Genomic DNA, 15,912 nt, shown 5'->3' on the forward strand with positions numbered 1-15,912 from the left:
ACGTAGAACGCTGATCACCTCTGAGCCTGCATTTGGTTTTGGGGACTCAGCAGAAATGCATCTAATAATCTGAGAGACCGGGGTGAGGCTTAGGGCTGAAGCAGGTCTGAGAGGTAGGGCGGGCAAGGCCGTGTCAACATTTAAACGTGACCAAAAGAATTTTGAAATGACCATGAATGAAAGCCAGGACTGGAAAGACATGTTCTCTTTTACTTGTAGAAGTTAAGAGTCAAGCAGCAGAATTTCGGACCAGCTGTAGTCGATTTAAGATGATCTCGTAATAAGAGATATGAGATACATTTGCCCATATATAAGCTGTTGTTTACTTTCTAAAATAGTTTTGATATTTATTACTTAAAGTGTTTAAATTGATCATATTACTTTGGTTTTGTTTTGTTTAGTATTTTACACCTAGTCCTTAGGAAACTCTAACATTACTCTAAAGACACCTCGTACGCTTCTATTTTATTTCTAATTCTATTCTATTTAATTAGCAACCTCGCACATATTGTACATTTTTAAAATGTTTTCCATATTTGTATAATTTTTTCTTTTTTTATAGTTTTATTTCTCTATTTGAATATTCAATATTTTTTAATTATTTGTACTGTGCAATTCATTCTCACAAAGAAACCCTTCTTTTTTGGTCACGTGTGGACGTATAAGCATTTCACTGCAGAACAAATCAAATGTAATTTTTTTTTTTTTTTTTTTGAATTTAATACCAAACATTTTATATTATTATGGGTTTGGAATTTTCTAAAACATGGTAGATGGTATTCCATAATTTGTAAATCATTTTCCAAGTTGAAGTAATACATTTTGAGTCTTACAGCACATTTGTTTTCAGTACTGCTTAAACTGTTTCACTTGTGCAGTTTGTTTCCCCCAAATCACATGATGTGAATGTTGGCTTTGGCATTTGTGTGCGTGTGTGGGTATGTGTGTGTGCATGTCTGTATACCAAATATAAGTACGCAGAAGACAAACCACATCTGCAAATACACAGCGCTTATGTCAGCTGCTTGTTGTTTCATAATGTACTGTTGTGAGAACCAGAGGAAAAAAAACTTTGATTCTGTTAAATAGATGCTTCTCGAATAATCAAAATGTTTTTAACAATATTAAACAATGTTTAAACATGTAAAGCTGGACACATTTGGATTAAATTTGTAGATACAAATGTATCATCTAATTGTGATATTAAGAGTGTTTTTTTAACATCATGCAAAATTCAGTGTTTTAAGCAGTAGCTTTACAGACAAAAACGCATTTTATGTTCAACTGCAAAAAAATCAATTCTAAATGAGTCTCGGGGTCTCTGTGGGGTTCACAAGTCACACACACTCATACATAGTCTCTCTCTCTCTCTCGCTCTCTTTCTCTCTCTCTCACACACACGCAATCTCTCTTTCTCTCTCACACAATTGATTTACAAGCGATCACTTCCTCTTCTGCCTCACTTTAAGCAAGCTGAACCCTGAGTTCCAGAATAAAAGATGCTGTTATTGGTGTTATGAACTGAGATGTGTTAAAATCGTTGGGGAATTGATTAAAGCAATTTCAACAAAGGTTGGATATTTAACTGAATGTTTGGTAAGTACTAATTCCACATATTACTACCCATGTTTTATGTATGTGTTTGCCTTAAATAGGCATTCTGTGAAAATTTTTCTTTTTTCTTTTAGAATTTTTTTTTTTTAAGAATTTCTTCTTTAAGTATTTCTTATGTTTTACATAAATTGCTCCTCAGCTTCAAATTGCCAACCTTGAATTGTCAGATTTTACCTAATGTTCTTGGATTATGAACAATGCCAGTGAATACACATTGTATGTGTTGATTTAGAACGTTTTCATTTATTAACCCAAATTATCTGCGAAACAGACATGATTTTTGATTAATAAACATCTGCCCCACCCAAGTCACATAGAGATCTGAGATCTACTTGGGAGCAATCAATAATATGATATGAAAGATACGTACGGTAATGTGGTTAGCATGCCAGCACCCATTGCCCATCTCTCAGCTCCGTGCACTCACACTAATTTATGGCGTGTATGGTTTGTTTCATGGTTTTACATTAAAGGAAAGATTTTTTTTTTTTTCCTAAACGGAGATAATGCATCTTAGGCCTGATATATAATACGGTTATGCAGTCTGTCTAATGCTTACATGCATCATGTAACAACAGCATAAAGACACATTAAATATTTATAACTCTGCTTGCCCTGATAGTGCTCTCAACAATCTGACCACTATGGCATTTGTAGGGAATAACTGAGCAGATGTTTTTTTTTTGTTTTTTTTTAGCGAGTAACAGAAAGCAATTATATAGCAAATACCGTATAATGCAATTATATATAATTCTATTACAAACCTGAGCGGTCCAGGGTTGTTCACGTGCCCTACAGTAAGTTCAGTAAATTACTTCCCAAATATGAATATAATTACGTAAATTATATGATACGGACGTAATGATGACCAGATCTCAACAGGCAGCACTTCCTTTAGGACTACCTTTAGGAAAACAACACAACCAAAAGCGATGTATGGTGTTTGTGCCTTCAGTCTTAATTCTTTTTGTCTATTGATTTGTTACTAATTAATTTCAATTTTTATTTCTTGGTAATGTAATCTACTGTATAAATGGTGGCATGGCGGCTGTCCCTTTGCACCACCAAGGTCCGGGTTCTATTCACGCCTCAGGGTCTGTGTGCATGGAGTTGGCATGTTCTCCCATGCTTAGTGGGTTTCCTTTGAGGTTTTCCTAGTCAAAAGATGTGCCGATTAGGCAAAAGGTCATTCCTAAAATTGCCCGTAGTGTGTGAATGCCAGTGTGAATGTTGACTCGAGGTCCTACTAAGATTGTAAAATGGGAATAAATACAGTACAATGTTAATCTACAGTGGTATCTAGTTGGACTACAGAGGTTCCTAGGTGGATGAATGGAAATTATAAATATTATTTTTTTTTATTCGCCTTTGCCATTTCTGAGAAATAAATCACACAATCCTGTATATTTACACTATATGGTGAAAAGTTTGTGGACTATCACACCCACATATTCTTGCTAAATATCCCATTCTGTATTTAGGACTTGTTTGGTTAAATTGTTGTTAAAATAATTCTGGAAAGGATTTCCACTAGATTTTGTAGCGTGGCTGCGGAGGTTTTTGTTAATTTGGAAACAAAAGCATTAGTAAAGTCAGGCACTGATGTCAGGTGAGGAATTTTTAGGGTGCAGTCAGCGATCCAATACATCCCAAAGGTGTTAATTTGGCTTGTGGCCAGGGGTTTTGTGCAGGTCATATGAGCTCTTCTGGTTAACCATTGGAAAATCAAGGACACACATGGATATGATGCTCAAGTGTCTAAAAAGATTTTCCACATAGTGCATGTTAGTGGGTTAATACCATGTGATCCATTGCTATGGTAACAAAATACAAATGTATTTATGATTAGGGGTCCAGACAGTGCTAAAACCACCAGCGACACTTCTTCATTTTTCCTACTTGCTTTCTGCTTTTCATTCTGTACCATAGAATTTGACTTCCTTTTTAATAAGAAATATAATTAGTTATGTTTAATACCATGACTAAGGTTTTTCTATGTTCGAAATTTTTTGAAGTTTTTTTTATTCAAAAACCATGCTGGGGTGCAAAATATGATAATCATAAATTAAATATTAAGATGATATAGAATTACAGTGTACATGTTTAATAAGAACAATAAGCTTAATTTATCTAGCACTTAATAGGCCCTATAATAAAACTCGTGTTTCCTCCCTAAGTCCAAAGACATACAGATTAGCCTAATTGGCGTTCCCAAATTACTTGTAATGATCCCACCACGGTTGTAAAAATGGGAATAAATACAATGGTCACCATTGACCTCCACTGTCCTTAATCGGTCTACAGAGGTCCCTAGATGGATGGATTGATGGATAGTATAATAAACTAAATTCCAGTCAGTAAACATATTAAATCATGTTATTTTCTGATATTTAGACATTAAAAAGATATTACCTTACATAAAGATAATTAGCTAAGCCTAACAGGATTAGCTTAGGGTCACTTAACGAATAACAGATAACAGACCTTGCTTCCTGCTTTCCAGTTTCTATCTTTACTATGGGAAACAATTCCTCTTTCAGACATTTACTCATACTGGACAAATGACATTGCCCAACAAGAAACCAACATCTTACCCAATAATGTAGTTGTAGTCAGTAGGACCCTGTCACACTGCAACGAAAACCATGAAGTTCCCAATGCTTTGTAAAAAAATAATGAAGAATGCAGCAGGAGCAGGGGAAAAAAAAAAAAATTTGCATTTATCAAGTGCATACTACTTCCTATCCATGCCAGGTCCAGGTTCTTAACGTGTCTATCATCAGGACAACTTTTTATCTATTTTCTATCACGCACATGACCATGTGCTCAACGGGTCTGATGAGATTAACCCGAGTTATTATTATGTCTGAACAGATCGTACCACACTCTTACCACATGCTTATCACACGCTTACTATGTTGGAAATAAATACCACATCACTCACAGTGCATTTGATCACAAAGAAATGATTTAAGAAATATGATCAACTGTTTATCTTAAATTCTCTGAACGTTACATAGACAGGCTAAAAACCTGCTGCATGAACGCGATAAATACTAAAAGAATGTAATACGAGGTCTGGATCAACCATAGTTACAGTACAATCCAAGGACAAAATGTCCTTATAAAGACACCGTTAAAGGAGAAGCAATAAAAAAAGACATCCCAATAACAACTCCCAGCAGTGCCATGAATGTGCAAGAATGAAGTCCCTAAGAGGTGTTTATTATGCTGTTAACTGGTCAATGCCATCATTACTGTATCTTTCCGCATATTGCTTTGGTTTTGTTGTCCTTCTTTAAACATGTCCAAAAAAAAAATCACTGCAGCTCTGAGTCAGGGGAGACAATACTGTACTACGTCATTACTGTTTTCTCCAGCCAAGTTGTACAAGTTCCTACTGTGTTCATCTAGTTTTGGAGGTTACGTAGATCAGTTTGACGGGGAAATAAAATTGACTTTCTAATCTTTCTATTTTTTATAACCCTTATGATGAAACTTCATCTCATTCAATTTCTTTTCTCAGGATTGTGGCCCTGAAGATGACAAAGAACGACAAGGAAAAGTCCAGTATGGAACTCTTTTCTTTGGAAACAGATGACAGGACGGATGAGGAGAGAGCTAAAGCCAAAGCAGCAAGAAAGGATCGGCAAGCATTCGGAAAGGGCAAAACACCAATGGACACTGATCTCCTAGAGGACCATGGTGAATTATGTCCCAAAATACGAATCAACCTGAAGTTTTCTAGGTGAGTAGAATCCATTTATTGGTGTAACGTGGTTTGAATGCTGGATTGTATGCAAACTGAAACTACCTGATATGAACGCGTTAGTATGAACTCATAGCCAATTATAATTATAAAAAAAAAAAATTGTCAGAGCATTGGTTTCTAAGTGCATTTGGGTGGAAAACACCATTTCAGAGGGTATGACATCTAAATCTCATTTGCATTAACAATCATTTTTGTTACTAATAATTAAAATAGAAATAAAATCTACTGTATATTATCCAATAAAATGTAGATTTTTAGAATCAGTTGTGAGTCACATCCATAACTTGTTCATGGTTGTTCTTTCTGCAGTGAAATACAAGGGATAGAAGATGAACCAGACCATCACAAGAAGTTTGATATCAAGAGGCTGTTTAATGCCGTGGCCAGTGGTGATGTCACTAGGATGGAGGGCCTGGAGGAGTATCTGTGTAAAACGAACAAGAAGCTGACAAATTGTGAATGTGAGAGCCATGTATAAATACCTTTATATTAAAAATAATCCATGCACACCTATGGTAGAAGAATAACAAGAGTAACAATTTATCGTGGAATATCATGTCCCGTACGTCTTCAGATCGGCCCAATGGGAAGACAGCCCTGATGAAGGCACTGCTAAACCTGAAAAATGGAGATAACAAAACAGTGGAGCACTTGCTGGGTATCGCAGAGAGAATGGGATATCTGGATAAGTTAGTAAATGCAGCATATACAGATGGCTACTATGAAGGTACGATAGTTCAAATTGTTTTCTTAATAACTGTTACATACATTTTTCAACCTTTTTATGGGCACTTACGGCCCATTGACACCGGAAGGAACCAAAGGTCAAGCCACCTACCTCAATCCCACAGACAAGCAAATATAGCACAAACCACCCAAAAAAAAGTTTCAGAATAAGCATGTTGTTGATACAGCCTCTAAATTCTCCAGATCTTAATCCAACCAAGAATCCAAGGGATGTGCTGGACAAACAGTTCCGATCCAGTGCATCTCGCAGCCTACAGCACCCAAAGGATCTGCCAAAACCCCTGATTTCCCATGGAGCCACGCCCCAGTTGGCGAGAGCGTCCCATCTTCTATGCCATTTTATCCTATCCCAGGAGACTTAGGGCATGGACAGGGTGCCAATCTATCGCAGGGCAAACACACATACACACACTCACACACTCATTCCACAATCCACAATTTGGAAACATCAATTAGCTTAATCTGCAGGTCTTTGGACTGTGGGAGGAAACCGGAGTACCCGGAGGAAAACCCTTAACGACATGTACATCTGGCTTTCTTGCTGGCCTTCTGCTCTCTTAGGAATGCTTTTTCGTTTAATGTTGTGAATGGTGCTTCAGGGGATTCTTTCTATTCAGACACAAGAACTGAGGCTTGGGTGCAAATGTGACTCCAATCCATAACAAAAGTGTTTTGTGAGGTCAGGTCAGGTCTTTCCACTCTGACATTTGATTCTGACAGTACTAAAACTTTGAACCATTTAAAAACAACACACTTGACATGATACCCAAAAGTATTCGCTCGCCTGCCCTCACACACATAACCGCTTCCACGTTTCTGGGAAAGGTTTCCGCAAGGTTTATAGGCAAGTGAAACCATTTGGAAATATAGTGTATGTCTTCACAGTCCAGACTTACCACAGCTTTGGTCTGGGTCAGTAATGCCATCATCCCTATCCCGATAGCAGGAAATGCTTCATTTGTAGACCTGACTAGATCAGGTGTAGAACATCTTTCTATCCATTCTTCCATCCATCCATCCATCCATCCATTCTTTCTTCCATCCATCTATCCTTCCATCCATCCATCCTTCCTTCCATTCATCCATCCTTCTATCCATCCATCCATCCATCCATCCATCCATCCATTCATCTAGACTATTACCAGGTGGTTTTGGTGACTGATTTACCATGTGTTGGAAGAAATTTTATTATCTTGTGTTTATGTTGCAGGACAGACAGCTCTTCATATAGCCATCGAGAGGAGAAACAAACGTTTTACTGAGCTGCTTATTCAGAAAGGGGCTAATGTCCATGCAAAGGCCTGTGGTACATTCTTCCAGCCACTTAGTGAAACATGTTTCTATTTTGGTAAGTGAAGTTCATAAGGGAAGGAAAAACGTTTGGTTATAAGAATATTAAGTACAAGATCATGCAAATACATAACTCATGCATAAATTAAGTCATGATTCTTTGTAACTTTATGAATAAAATGTTCCTTAAAAAAATTATACTTTACAAAAAGTATTTGTAAAGTATAAATACTTTACGAAATACTTTTTATGAATATCGAATGATTTTCCACAGGGGAACTGCCACTTTCTTTGGCAGCATGCACTAATCAAAAAGACATAGTGGATCTGCTGATGGATAAAGCAGACGTGAGGCGTACTGACACTATGGGGAACACGGTTCTCCACGCTCTCGTCATGGTGGCTGATAACAGCACTGAAAATACCGACTTCATCGCTTCCATGTACGACTACATCCTTACCAAAGATGCTGTTAAAAATCCCAAAGAGAAGAAGCTGGAGGGCATAGAGAACAACCAGGGACTTACTCCCATCAAGCTGGCTGCGAAACTAGGAAAGATCGGGGTAAGAGTTTGATCTCAGCGTTGTTACAAATACTAAATAAAGAGTGACCTAATCAAGCTTCACAGTTATAATGTTGTACAAGACAACTTGTTGGATATTTTTAAAGAATTTTCGGCACAGGACCCTTATCAGTCATGGTAGAACCTGGAAACGAAGATGTGTTTGGGAGATGGGGAAACCAGGAGCTGCTTGAGAAACACTGATGATGTACTGTATGTTGGTGGTCCCTGATTTCAAATGTCTTCATTCTATTCAGTCTTGTGATGTTTTCCCTCTACTATTTTCTCTGAACTGGAAAATATTATCTATTACATCAGTGTGGCAGTTGCACATGACTGTAATTTAGACACTATGTGCCTTTTTAAGGTTTTAGACACTAAGGCAGCAGTCATGCATACAGTCTGAGTACCAAACTTCTTTACGCATTAATGGAGTAAATGAAAGCTTCACTCCATCCTGTCCCACAGGGTTTTCATATGTTACAAAACAGTTAAAAAAAAAAAAAAAAAAAAAAAAAACTCTTATAAATGAGCCAAAGGAAACCATGCTAGGGCAAATCTCTTCTGGGAATACTTGAGAGAGTGATAACAGATCATTACAATATAATATACAGCTGTAGATTAGAGAAAGGGCTTACATCAGGATACAATGCGTTTTAAAAGGATGAATAATATTAGCATGTTGTGGATATGGGTACTTACCAAAACTGGACAGGTGACGATTAGAAAAACATTGCCATGTCTTTAACATTTAGCTCACCACAGCTCTTTCCACATTAGTAAGTGACCGACCAGTTCAAACAAGTCAAGATATTCTTTACTCTCATTCGTACAGCCCATGTGGAACCAGTAATGAGAACTACAATCAAAATCACTGACATCACATTTAATATACTACATGCCATTTTTCCTTTTTTCCTTCAGCTCTTTGAATCCATTTTGCATCGTGAGTTCCAGCAGGAGGAGTGCAGACATCTGTCCCGAAAGTTCACGGAGTGGGCATATGGCCCGGTGTACGCTTCACTATATGACCTGGACTCTGTCGACACCTATGAACCAAACTCTGTGCTGGAGATAGTTGTTTACGGCACAGAAATACCTGTAAGAGACTAATGATAATTCACTTTAATGGATAATATGCACTTACAGCAGTACATATAATTATCACAGTGCCTTGCAAGAGTATTTTGGCCGTGTAAAAAATATATATATATGTTGAAAACCATTTATCATTTTCCTTTCACTTTACAATTATGTGTTAGACTATCAAAAAAAAAAAAGAATAAAATAAAATACATTTATGTTTGTGGTTGTAACAGAACAAAATGTAGAAAAGTTCAAGGGGTATGAATACTTTTGTAAGATACTGTACACTTATGTATTCCTCCCGATAGTTGAGGCTGATAATTCTTTTTTAAGTAATGTAGATTTTATATTTTGACTTAAAAAAATAGAGCATTATGTACAAACATCCAGAACAGATGATACTATTGTGTCTTTTTTTTCAGAATCGTCCCCAGTTGCTTCAGGTTGAGCCACTTAATAAACTACTGGAAGACAAATGGAACAGATTTGCCTACCAGCTATTCCTAGCCAAATTTATTCTGTATCTTATATATCTCGGCATCTTTACAACTGTTGCTTTTTACCGGGAAGAAGTAAAAGTGAGTAGAGGCCACAACAAAATCACTACAAACGTTATCTCATAATATATTTCTTACTATTAACTGATCTACATTTAATTTGACAAGCTCCATTTATAATTAGGAAATTAATCTTATCAGGGAAATGTTCAAGAAAATATTTGTGATGGCTCCTTCCATCTATTACTGTACGTATAATATTATTTTAAACTGATCATCATGTTATTTGTTAATCTAGCCTCCGTTTTCAATCAAAAGAAATACGGTTGGTTACCTGCTGTTTGCTGGTCAAGTCATCATGGCACTGGGATCGCTCTACTTCTTTGTTGGTGGGGTGTGTATTATTTGTTTTGGTTTAAAAAATTAAAAATTTTAAATAAATTCTCAGTCTAACATATGCTTAACAATGACTTGTGCTTTCTTGTAGCTGATGAATATAAAGAGAAAACGACCAAGTCTGCAAACTATGCTGGTAGATGGCTATTCTGAACTGCTTTTGTAAGTGCTCAAACTTTACAATAAATAACTATCCAGCTATATACTTTTACTGTGATTAGACAACTAACAAAATTCATTATTGATGATTATGATGATTATGGCTTGAACACATGTCCAACTAAAAAGTTGTATGTTTATTCTGTCTTTATTCTGTATTGGAAATCATTTTCGCGATTAGTGGGCTTAGTGGTTAGCACTATCGCCTTGCACCTCCAGGTTCCGGGTTTGATTCCAATCACGCTCTAGCTGCCACTAAGGGATTGCCACAATGGATAACCCGCATATAACTTGGCATAGGTATTATGCCTGAATTGCTTCTTAATGCAACCCTTCTATTCTATCCAGGAGGCTTGGAACCAGCAATTTGCCCCAAAAATTGGTCCTCTGTCATATTAGAGCTTGGACTTTATTATTCTAAATCTTTCTAGTATAAACTAAAATGAGAGATTATCATGCCATGCATGCAGCCAGATATTCTTGCAGTTCCTTAAATGTTACCATAGATCTCTTGGTCATTTTTCTTGTCTTCTGGTACTGTAGTTTATTACAGGCTGTCTTGTTCATCATCTGCATGGGGCTGTATTTCGGTAAAAGGCAGGAGTATCTAGCCTTCCTGGTGCTCAGTGTGGCTCTCTGCTGGGTTAATCTGCTCTACTACTCCAGAGGAACCAGACACATGGGCATCTACAGTGTTATGATTCAAAGGGTGACTAAATCTGAGTAAAACATTTCATACTGTGACTCTTTACACATTTTAAACTATTGAGGATCTCAGGTTAGACCTACGTATTCTGTCTCCTTCCATTCTCTTTACTAGATGATCCTCAGCGACCTTCTGCGCTTCCTCTTCGTCTATGCGGTCTTCCTCTTTGGATTTTCAGCAGGTACCATTTATTCAGTCATCATTTTCTGCTCCACATATGGTCATCCTGGCTACTAAAGTGTTTCTTTTCTTTTCGTTCTCGAAAAAAAGCTGTGGTGACACTGCTTGAAAGTGAAAGACCTGAGGAACCACAACCTAAGAGCAACAAAACTGGACGGTCTTTTTATGAAGATGTTCCACAACAAGATAACGATTGCAAAAAACCAACCTATAAAAACCTCACCTTCACCACACTGGAGCTGTTTAAGTTCACTATAGGCATGGGTGACTTGGAGTTCACAGAGCAGTATGAGAATAAACACGTATTTTACACGCTGCTCATCTCCTATATTGTGCTCACATACATTCTTCTGCTGAACATGTTGATTGCTCTGATGAGTAAGACTGTGGAGAGGATGTCCAAGGAGAGCACCAGTATCTGGAAGCTACAGGTATAAATACAGCAGCCACTGGAATTATCTGGATTAGTAAAAATCACATGAAAAATCTAAGTTGCAACTGTTGTGTAGTTGAAAAAAAATATCAGTACATCAGATGAAAAGATACATTTTAAATGTTAAGATAATTATTTTGTGCAAAACCTTTAAAAAATTGTTTTGGCTTGACTAGACTGACTGTAGGATTAATTAATAATAATCTTATTGCTAAAATGTTTCATTGACTTAAACTAGACTAAAATGTCCAGACTTTTAGTCGACTAAAACTTAAGGTAAACAACAAAAATAGAATAACATTAATTAAGTATGATGAAAAAACTAACAGAGACATTTATCCCGGGACTAAGACTAAAATAGACAAGATTAACCCTAGTTGCAATACAACCATGAAATTATCTAATCGTTAAAGGATGCAATTTGTTACAGGCAATATACACGTGCCAGCCATAACATTACAAGATAAAAAAGTAAGGCTAATATTGTGTACATTCCCATTGTGTCACTGGGGCAGCTCTGGTCCCTTGGCACATACAGTACTTCCACAAGACTTTTGGGGGGTGTGCTTTGGTGTTTGGCACTGGCACACTGGCAGCAGATCCTTTGGGTGGTGTGGGTACGGCCTCTGTGGCTTGGACTTATATGTCTGACTCATCCCATACCACTCATCTGTGCATGATCAGATTGGGATCTGGGGAGTTTGGAGATGGAGTCAGCAGTCTTGGGCTCTTTGCCTGCTGGGCCTTTAGCTCAGCGCACGCTTTTCTATCATCACCAGCATTGGCTTTTCTGTGGGATCAGACCAGACAAGTGAGCTTTGGGTGCTGTCCAATTATAAGCATCTTTTATCATTGCATTGTTACTGTTGATTTAGCATCTGCTGGTTTGGAGACTATAAAAATCTGATTTTTTAAATATTATTATGAATACAATGGGACAAGAGGATGGCGGCACAGTGGTGCAGTGGTTAGCACTGTGGCCTTTGGGTTTGATTCCCGGCCAAGCTCGATTCCAGGCTCTGTGTGCATAGAGTTTGCATGTTCTCCCCGTGCTTGGTGGGTTTCCTCCAGGTACTCCGGTTTCCTCCCACAGTCCAAAGACATGTAGGTTAGGTTGATTGGTGTTCCCAAATTGCCCAGAGTGTGTGATTGTGTGTGGGATAGGCTCCAGGTCCTCGCAAACCTGAATACAGGATAAAGCGGTAAAGAAGATGAGTGAGTTAGAATGGGACGAGAGGGACGATAGTCGGTCCTTGACAAAATTCCTTTCCTGTAATTAGGAAGGAATTAAGAATTTAAAAGCAGTGACACTGCTCAGCTGGAGATATTACGATCCACAAGACGTGCAAGGTTAAAGTGCTGTTATGAAACAGCAAAACACAATTAACTTTTATCAACATCTCAGCAAAAATGTAGAACGCGACAATGTCTTGCAAGAAAAAGGAAACTGCAAAAAATTTAATTACTGTATGAAAATTTGGCTCAGGTCTTCATAAAAAGCAATTACTAATGCATTTTTAAATACTATGCCAGATAAGGAAGAATTAAGGAAATCATTTATTCTGGGATTAATACGTATTAAAAGGCACGCATGCTGTTTCTTACATGCAACTACCTCGCAAACTTACTTATCTGTAAAATTACTCCTATAAAAATGTATTTTCCCACATTACATTCAATAATTTCAGTATCTGTTTATTTTGTAAATAGAATATCATGTAATACAGGATCATGTAAAAGACTTTTTTTAAATCCATTTGTCGCTTTTTGCATATACTGTATAAGAAGCCTAAAACATGATTTTTTCCCCAAGACCGATTAATTATTTGCCTCAAAAAAATTCTTATTATTGTGTATAATATCTTTTTCATAGAATTATTTGCATAAATGTTCCCAAGCTTAATAGAGTTGACAGATGATTTTGACTGAATCATTTATTTTTATAGTTAATAGTTAAAAATATTTTAATGCGGTTCCAATACTGGACCAAAAATTTGCAACATATGACAAGAAACATGTTTAACATGCCACTTTTTTAACAATGATATTTCACAAATTTTATGCCAGTGGACTGTGTAACAGTGTGTATGTATATTTTCCTAGCGTGCCATCACCATCTTGGATCTGGAGAGATATGCATGCTGTCTGAAGAATAAGCTGCGGTCAGGAGTGAAGAGGAACCTGGGCAAAAAAGAAGACGACTGGCGCTGGTGTCTCAGGTTGTTAAAGTAAAAAAAGTTTGTAGCACCTTATAAATAAGGTGACAGGAAAGTTAAATGGTGAACTGTTGTGGCACTTCTTGGACATTTGCATTGGAATCAGTTGCAAGTGAAATAAAAATCCAAGAATCAAAACTCATAGGGGAAAAATAATATAAAATTCAATTTGGTTTAGTTTTATACAATTAATGTATGCATTACTTTTAACAATACCCATAATGATCGTGAAGATGATCTAAAAGAAACCTGATCTAGATTTAAAAGGTGACAAAGGCAAGGAAAACCTTCTTTAGATGAAGGAGAAAACTCCCTAATACACTCAAACACAGCATCTTCAACCATCGTACGGTTCCTGTTATCACCAGTCATTTGTGCATTTGTGCTTTCTGCAGAGTGGAAGAAGTCAACTGGAAAAAATGGAACCGCAACCTGGGCATCATCAGTGAGGATCCTGGAGAACGCAATACAGTAATGAAAACTGGACCTCAAAGAGGTAATCATATCTTTTTTAAACGTTGTGGTATAAAAAAACGGCAAAACCCTTCAACAATTTTGAGAAGCTTATGTTATGATGTCTTTAATATGTATCACTCTCTACAGAGCCCAGCCGGCGTAGGTTCCTACGTGATATCAGCCGACGGTGGCCCAACAATCGTATAATCCTGGAAGGGCAGGAGACAAATCCCCTGGCATCCAGCCCAGTGTAACAGAACTGGGAAGTATGGAGAATGTATTTAAGCACTAATTTAAGTTTTTTTTTTTTTCTTATTTTTTATCTAGCACACAATAAAATTGTTTAGGGAATCATAGAGGCTTTGGAGGACAATTTTCTAAGGGCACTTTAATTCAATTCAGTTCAATTTTATTTATATAGCGCTTTAACAATGGTCATTGTCTCAATAAATAAATAAATAAAATAAAATAAAATAATAATAAAAAATAAATAATAATAATAATAATAAATTGTGTATGTGTGAGAAAAATGTGTCTAGATAATAATGAGATGAATGAATGAAATGTCTCTGATGAGCAAGCCAAGGGTGACGGCGACAATGGCAAGGGAAAAACTCCCTGAGATGGCAATAGGAAGAAACCTTGAGAGAAACCAGACTCAACAGGGAACCCATCCTCATTTGGGTGATAACGAATAAAAATGTTATAACATCATGTGTGTTATGCAGCTGAAAGTACAATATAACAGAAATTCTTTAAATTAACATGAAGTCCAGTTCAGCATAGGGACGAGTCAGTAGGTGCAGAGGGCAGATGGGGTCTATATCACTGGGAGCACAGGAGCAGGATGTGTAGCTCCAACCACCATAAAGCAGAATCCAGCTGGAGCTGGTCCTTCTCTGGATGCCTCAGGATCCTCGCAGGGTCGGCCTTTGTCTACTGAAGCTGGTACAATCTCCAGATGTGTCAAAAGTCAGAGCATTTCAAAAACATGAGGTCTTAAGTTGTTTTTCTAGAATGGTGTGGTTAGTACGTACCTACCAAAAGTGATATGCTGAAGGACAACCAGTGCATTGGCAACAGGGTCATGAATACCCAAGGCTCATTGAGGCACATGGAGAGTGAAGGCTAGCCTGTCTGGTCTGATCCCAATGAAGAGCACAAATTGCTATCTATTTCCCTGTCTATGTCACTTAATTGGGAAAGAGATACTATTTCTATAGTGCACTAGGATGCACTATAGAAAGAAGGCAAGCTACTGTAGAGGGGGAAGTTAGATGCTTTGCCCAATGTTCTGCTGGGAAACTTTGGGTCCTGCCATTCATAGGGATGCTACAGTACTTTGACAACATTGTTCCAGATCATGGAAAGGTAATAATATTCCCAAATGGCAGTGACCTCCTGCCTCAGCGGGATGCAGCCTGCCACACTGCCAACAAACAAGAGTTCAAGGTGTTGAATTGGTCTCCAAATTCAACGGATCCCATTTTAATCACATAGGAAAAACCAGTCCTATTCATGGAGACTCCACCTTAAAAGCTATACCGTAGGACTTCTGCTGCTAACATCTTGTAGTCAGATACTCACACTTAAAGAGGTCGTGTGGAGTCTAATGTATGTCTCGACAGATCAGAGTTGAGGTACAAAGAGGGACTAGGCTAGTGGTTTTAATGTTATGGCTGATTGGGATATACAGAATAATAGCATGCATATGTCATATCTCAGTGTTCGCTACAATAATTTCTACACTAATAAAAATGTCCTATAGAGGTCAGCAACTAGCAGCGTACCAAGTCC

General features: G+C 37.4%; 1 protein-coding gene across 1 annotated transcript; it reads left to right on the forward strand.

The window, feature by feature from the left end:
- The first annotated feature begins 1,467 nt into the window (after nucleotides 1–1,467).
- On the forward strand, nucleotides 1,468–15,912 carry LOC128512673 (transient receptor potential cation channel subfamily V member 1-like). Its single transcript, XM_053486052.1, has 16 exons — nucleotides 1,468–1,596; nucleotides 5,141–5,362; nucleotides 5,696–5,847; nucleotides 5,961–6,113; nucleotides 7,344–7,481; nucleotides 7,698–7,987; nucleotides 8,911–9,087; nucleotides 9,495–9,650; nucleotides 9,868–9,963; nucleotides 10,057–10,127; nucleotides 10,668–10,833; nucleotides 10,945–11,011; nucleotides 11,101–11,441; nucleotides 13,547–13,662; nucleotides 14,055–14,155; nucleotides 14,263–15,912. The coding sequence occupies exons 2-16, from the start codon at nucleotides 5,157–5,159 to the stop codon at nucleotides 14,367–14,369; spliced, it is 2,337 nt and encodes a 778-aa protein (XP_053342027.1). The 5' UTR covers nucleotides 1,468–1,596; nucleotides 5,141–5,156; the 3' UTR covers nucleotides 14,370–15,912.

Source organism: Clarias gariepinus, chromosome 24, assembly GCF_024256425.1.
Source record: "Clarias gariepinus isolate MV-2021 ecotype Netherlands chromosome 24, CGAR_prim_01v2, whole genome shotgun sequence".
In the NCBI taxonomy this organism is placed as follows: Eukaryota; Metazoa; Chordata; class Actinopteri; order Siluriformes; family Clariidae; genus Clarias; species Clarias gariepinus.

Coding starts and splice junctions, on each gene's coding strand:
- LOC128512673 (XM_053486052.1), top strand. CDS start 5,157: ATGACAAAGAACGACAAGGAAAAGTCCAGTATGGAACTCTTTTCTTTG. Junction 9,088..9,494: donor TTTACGGCACAGAAATACCT/GTAAGAGACTAA, acceptor CTTTTTTTTCAG/AATCGTCCCCAGTTGCTTCA. Junction 11,442..13,546: donor CCAGTATCTGGAAGCTACAG/GTATAAATACAG, acceptor ATATTTTCCTAG/CGTGCCATCACCATCTTGGA.